General features: G+C 44.5%; 1 protein-coding gene across 1 annotated transcript; it reads left to right on the top strand.

The window, feature by feature from the left end:
- The first annotated feature begins 1,533 nt into the window (after window positions 1-1,533).
- Window positions 1,534-5,833, top strand: dusp5 (dual specificity phosphatase 5). Its single transcript, XM_027015374.3, has 4 exons — window positions 1,534-2,031; window positions 2,988-3,124; window positions 3,632-3,851; window positions 5,011-5,833. Exons 1-4 carry the CDS (start codon window positions 1,668-1,670, stop codon window positions 5,457-5,459), a joined length of 1,170 nt encoding a protein of 389 aa, XP_026871175.2. The 5' UTR covers window positions 1,534-1,667; the 3' UTR covers window positions 5,460-5,833.
- The last annotated feature ends 731 nt before the right edge of the window (window positions 5,834-6,564 follow it).

Genomic DNA, 6,564 nt, shown 5'->3' with positions numbered 1-6,564 from the left:
CGAATGCTGTGGCCTTCCTGTGAAGTGTACTTAGAAACAGGATTCGTGGGTTATGAAGTGTACTCTACACCAGGATTCATGCGTTACAAGGGGCCAGTGGAAGGTCTGGAGTGTAGCCCAAGGGCTTTGTTTAGTCTAATTGAAGGCAACCATTGATGGAAACCAAATGTTGACCTGCCCTGCAGCGTATTGCAGGGAGCAAGGCACATGTTGTTTTAATGGGTGTGCACGATAATGGGCACCCGTAGTGTTGTTCCCGACCAGTCTTCAATACGGCACCAAAACTTTAACTGTGAGGGCAGCTAAATCCAGTGTAAATACACACACGCACACACATAAAGAGATAAATGTCCTGTACACAGTGAAGTCTGAGAGAACTTCCTATGAACGTCATATGACTACTGCTACATCTATTTGTGATTCTCTCAGTGCAAATGCAGACCTACTAAACTTCCAAACACTTGAATGCATCCTGTTAACTGATACCACTCCAAAGCACAGACCCACACACACACTCACATACTTTTTAAATACCCACCACACTCAGCTCAGTCAGGCACCCTTAACAGATCATCTGTAGTGTATTTAGAAAAGAGAGGAAGAGAAACTGTGTAAGGTGAGCTCTCGTTTAGCGCTCAGGTCAGTTCTGAGCATGCTCATTGAAAGTGTGAGAGTCTGTGTTACCCCCAGAGCTCTGTGATGTCATCAGGAGTGAGATTACACGGGCCATATGGCCGACTGCCTGTTGCTCTAATCCACTAACAACCTGCTCTTCCTGTTACACACACACAGTCACACATACATACACACACATTAACACTTGGCAATGGCACCCACATATATATGCAAACACATACAAGTTCACACACATTAACATTAATGCATTTACATGGCACACACACACACACACACACACACACACACTTTCTTTATTCAAATGAAGAATGCGCACTTATAGGTCACTGCCATTTGGAGCTAATAGAATTTACCCCGTAAGCGCCCACAGGTTTCAGTCTGCATACGGTACCCTATATCCACTTATGCACTTTCACGAAAGCTCGTGCGACTACGATGACGTTTAGACGCATCAGGTGTTTAAGGAATTACGACAGAGATAGGGGTCATTTGGGGAAGCGCAGCTGAACTTTATAGCAATCTGGTTACCTTCAGGCCAGCACTGCCGTGAAACGATTCATTATTCATAAACTGACGTATGATTGAGTATTTATGTCTGCAAACCCTGCAGCCAAGTTCGCTGGAGTTTCGGGGGGCGGCGGCATCACGTGAACGACAATGCTAAAATCCTTAAAGGGAATTTTGTCCAGGTTCTGGGGAATGGGAAACCTTCCACACTCCATAGGCTACGTACGCTAAAGCGACTAACACTGAACTGAGGACCGGTCGTTTCACCCAGTCCAGCCCCAGCTCCGCTCAGTCAACACTGGCGTGGGCGGGCCGGTGACGCGTCGTCGGTGTCCATATTTGGCTCGTGATGTCACGAGCCGGAGGTTCCATTCATATAAAACCGAACCCTCGGAATCCCCTTAGAGGAAATGTAGGCTCACGCGCGGCAGGGCTAGCAGGCTCACAACAGCCCTGAAACCTTTTTTTTCCTGAAATCGAGATCAGTCCGTTAGTTTTCGGTCTTGCATCTCTGCACAAGCAATATGAAGGTCGCGAGTATAGACTGTCGTCGGTTGAGGAAGATTATTAGAAAGGAGTGTGGAAACTGTCTCATTGTGGACTGCCGACCCTATTTTTCTTTCTCGAGCTCTAACATCACGGGTTCGCTCAATGTAAACTTGAATTCCGTGGTGGTCCGGAGGTCCCGCGGTGGTCCCGTGCCCTTGCAGTTCGTGATACCGGATGAAAAGTCTTTGTTTCGTCTTCGGCAAGGGAGCATCTCCGCTGTTGTGGCTCTGGATGACCGGACCCCCCATTTTCAAAAGCTGAAACAGGACAGCATTGCTCAAATAGTAATAAATAGCCTCTCGCATCTGGCGAGTTGCGCCAACATCTGCTTCCTAAAAGGTGAGTTGTCATGGAAACGTTAAGTCAGCAGTTTAGTGTTATTTCGTTTAAATATATATATAAGTAGCCCAATATTCAACTCTTTTCTCTGTGATCTCTTTTGCATTGTTTAGCTCAGATGCGTTGCCTGCTGTTTATGTTGGTGAGAATAATTCTGTAGACCATGATAGAGTCTCTCTTTATTAAATGAATACGCCTAGTCTAATAAATAATAACATCTTTGACATTAAAGAGAAGTATATGTTTCCGAATCAAAGTCTACACAACAAATTAGGCCACTGAAATTGGTCAGAGAAGTCGACTATTTCCATCCAGGGTTTCTTTATGGCAACTGTTAAAAATACTGTTCTTTGGAGTTCAAAAGAAATTAAATGTATTAGTCCCAGTCAGTCACATTTGTTCAGTCATGCCCCGTTGAAGTAGCCTCCATCGTGAGCCATGCATTTTTCAGGTCCTGGAAAAAGATTCTGTGTGCGTCAAAGGACGGATGAGTCAGAAGGCGAGAAGATTCAGAACGGACATTGTAGTAGCAAATTATTAGACTTACAGTCGACAGCAGTTTATTTAGACGAAATGTTCGTGTGTGCGGGCTGTTTGTGGAATAACCTAGGAATTCCATGGCTGCGTAGTCCCCCAGATCTGGCCAGCAAAAACCCAGTGTGCAAATAACACCTACCATTAGATCACCGACTAGCACTGTAATTTAATTTAACACCAGGTGTTAATATCACCTTGGTATTTTGCTCTGTGTCAGGAACTTTGAGACGGGGAAAGAAGGGACAGTGCAATAGTTAAACAGTCTGGGCTGTGTGACTCTCAGATAAGACTTCCCAAATCATGACTAAAATGTTCTCGATAAAAAAAATAATAATAATAAAAAAAAAAAAAAAAAGCGCGCCGACTCAACAATCCTTGAAAGCAGATGTGTTTGAATACACGTCGTCTTGTCTTCACAGGAGGCTATGAGAACTTCCATTCCAACTACCCTGAGCTTTGCACGGAGAGTAAACCGACGGAGCAGAGTGCGGCCGAGCCGGAGCGCCACAGCGGCGGCCCCGGTGAGAGAGCGGGCGCGCGCCAGAAGCGCGAGCAGGTACGCGGGGAGACACCGAAGCCGATACACCCACTTCAGCATTTAGACCCAGATCCGATTAAGCCGCTTCCTCTCGATTCCGATGGAATCTTTGTGGTTTCATCAGCCCCGCCCACCAGCCACGGACAGAAATGTCACCAACAGAGTTTTTAAAAATGGGCAAACACGATTGAACAGTGAAATGGTTTCAACGTTGTATCGAGCTACAACATCTGTGATTTTAATATAGCCTATAGCTGACAAAGATGTTATGGCAGTAGTTATGTGAAGTAGCCCGCCTGCCCTAGTCATCTTTGTCTGAACAGTCATGTGTTATTTCAAAGGTTCCCAGCCGACATTAGACATCTTTTTATCCGTGACCTTTGGTCTGAAATAGGCTGTTTTTTTTATTTTATTTTAAATGTTTAGCCTATATAAAACTGTCAGACTTCGTATTTCAGCCCCGAAACACTCACTGCTGTATAGGACACACCGAGCGTTTTCACCTGACGGTGTGTATGTGCGCAGGGTAAACCGGTGGAGCTGCTTCCGTTCTTGTACTTGGGCAGCGCGTCTCACGCCTGCAGGGAGGAACACCTCAGCGACCTCCACATCACGGCGCTTCTGAACGTGTCGCGCCGGGACTCGCAGCCCGCCGAGGGACAGTACCGCTATAAATGGATCCCGGTGGAGGATAGCCACACCGCCGACATCAGTTCTCACTTTCAGGAGGCCATAGACTTCATCGGTAAGCGCCGCGCTCATTTTTCCAACCCAAGTGCACAGACCTGTCATTGCTGTCGACTGCATTTCTGTAGTATATTGATAGTTTGTTTTTTGTTTGTTTTTTTGTTTTTGATTTTTGAACATTTGGAAAGCCTATCACTTCGAATTTCAGGCGCATTCGTTAAACGTAAAACAAATGGATAAATATCAGTCACCCAAACTCGTAGGCTACCCATAGCCTATACAAAGGTTAGCCAACATACAAAACGCGTGTGTTGCAAAACATATCCATAGATATGTGTGGGGCTATAACAGTTTTAATTTGCAAATATTCACAATTGAGTCGAGCCGTTCAAAGCTTTCTCCTTAAGACGGGGGAAGTTGCAAAGGGGGAAAACCAAGGCGTGCCGGTTTGAGTCATTAATACAGGAACCTGATTATAACGGGCGTGACCGGTGTGTCACTGGACGAGTCAGGGCCAGGCATTGAGTTTCTGTGTGTGTGGGTGTGTATGATGAGCTGGGCGTGACAGGGGCGTCCTTAGAAGTGTCTGTTGACAGTTGTTGTGGAGATGCGAGTGTTTATGGAATCACCTGCGGGGTGTGTGAGTCATATTTAAAAAAAACCAAAACAAAACATAAACAGCAATTGGATAAGCACTAAGAGAAAGATGTTTGCGAGACTATTTTTAGACTGTAACGCACTTCAGATCCTAGAAGCCTAACCTGATTGTTAAACTACTTCAGGTGAAGTGGTTTCCCGGATTAGTCTGCCATTCAGAAAAGGCCATGCCTTGTGTTTTTAACTGATTGCAGGTCGGCTCCTTTTGTTTCCAAAGTGTTCTTCAGTATGAACATTGTGCTCTTCTGGGCCTGGACCTGGGTCTTTTGAAATAATGATAGTATTAGCATCAGATAATATTTAGATGTATTAGCGTGTTATGGGATATGGTGACCTCCATGAACTCAGCCTCCACTGCACATGGTCACTGGGTTCGGAAGGATTCAATAGGACAGCTTTTATTTGATAAGAAGAGTAAATGGAGAGCTCTCTCTCTCTCTCTCTCTCTCTCTCTCTCTCTCTCTCTCTCTCGATTGCTGTTGAGTAACCTGGCTCTGGCAGGCTATTTAAGGGGACTGTGTTTTCTAAAGTGCACCTTCTTCCCTTCTCTCTCCTTCCAGACGAGGTGAGACGGGAGGGTGGTAAGGTGCTGGTGCACTGTGAGGCGGGCATCTCCCGCTCGCCGACCATCTGCATGGCTTACCTCATGAAGACCCGGCGGCTGCGTCTGGAGGAGGCCTTTGACGCTGTGCGCTGCCGCCGCGCCGTCATCTCGCCAAACTTCAGCTTCATGGGCCAGCTGCTGCAGTTTGAAGCCGAGGTGCTGTCGTCTGCGCCACCCTGTGCTCCGCCAGCCTCTGCCCCCTGCGAGCGGGGGACACCCTCCTTCCCCGCCGGAGTCGGTGGCCGTGGTGACGTGGGGGACCGAGACAACGGCGGCAGCAGGTTCTCGACCGACAAGAGCTTTGAGTCCTCCGTGTTCACCTTCCCTACCTCCTTCGTGTCACCGAGCCCCATGCAGGCACCGGTGCACCCGTTCACACTCAGTCCCATCACTGCTCTGCCTTAGTGGGGCCGCAAAGGCTACCCGTGTCCTCCGACTACTTGAAAGACAAAGAAAAGGAAAATATAAAATAAGATAAAGACGAGCAGAACAGGCAAGGGCACAGCAGGAAAGGAGAAAGGAAAAAAAGACTTTGGTTGTGATGTCATGACAGTATTTGAATCCAGCTAAAGAAGCATTATTTTTCGTTGATGTTGTTTGCCTTAGAATGAGTCACACCAAACGAGTACACTGCAATACAAGCCTTGGTTTAAGTGTGTGATGTCTGTCAATTCACATCGCCCAACGAGGCTTTTCAAATTAAATTATTGAATTTTTTTTAATTGTTTGCTTTTTTTATGAAATATGGATCTGTTAATAAATGTTTTACAAAAAGCTAAGATTTGTTTGTATTTATTTCTCTCCTAACCACATCATGGCACACATCACACACATTTATGCATGAGCCAGATAGGAAACGACTAATTCCCAAATCATTACTTGGATGTAAATATTTTCATTAGAATAAATGAAAAAAAAAGAATGAACTAAGTAGGCTAACTTTAAAATTAGTCTTGTTATTTATTTATTTTTACCCCAAGTCTAAAAAATGGTTAAGTGACAATGTTCTAGAAAACCTGGAATATTTTAACCTATTCACCAAACCTTTTACCATAAAAATTAACAATTTAAAAATTGTTAAATAAATAGCTCCATAGCTGGTATTCTATAAACCTTCATTTTGACTTTATTCATATGAAAGCAAACTAGCTAACTCAAAATAACCAAGATACAGTAGTGACTCCTGTGACCTTTACACTGAGGAGTATGATAATCTACTGTAGAAGTAATATCAAGCTTACAACTTAACTTCTGCACTGTAAAGGGTTTGCATGATATACACATTATCCTTGCTAATGAACATTTTGCTATTTGGTTCACTCCTAAGTTCAATTGTAATATTTAAAAGACTAATTATTATAAAGACTATTTATTAAAATGTTAATTTGTATGTGTTTTTTTGGGGGGGGGGGGGGTACGAGTCACATATTCGTACATTTCATTATTTTACCAAGTATACAATTTTAAAGTATGCTATAATAAAGTGAATACACAGATATCGGGTTACCAG

The sequence above is a fragment of the Electrophorus electricus genome, chromosome 23, assembly GCF_041902795.1.
Source record: "Electrophorus electricus isolate QZ-2024a chromosome 23, ASM4190279v1, whole genome shotgun sequence".
Classification (NCBI taxonomy): domain Eukaryota; kingdom Metazoa; phylum Chordata; class Actinopteri; order Gymnotiformes; family Gymnotidae; genus Electrophorus; species Electrophorus electricus.
This window is presented reverse-complemented; position numbering and strand designations above follow the sequence as displayed.

Coding starts and splice junctions, on each gene's coding strand:
- dusp5 (XM_027015374.3), top strand. CDS start 1,668: ATGAAGGTCGCGAGTATAGACTGTCGTCGGTTGAGGAAGATTATTAGA. Junction 2,032..2,987: donor CAACATCTGCTTCCTAAAAG/GTGAGTTGTCAT, acceptor TTGTCTTCACAG/GAGGCTATGAGAACTTCCAT. Junction 3,852..5,010: donor GGAGGCCATAGACTTCATCG/GTAAGCGCCGCG, acceptor CTCTCCTTCCAG/ACGAGGTGAGACGGGAGGGT.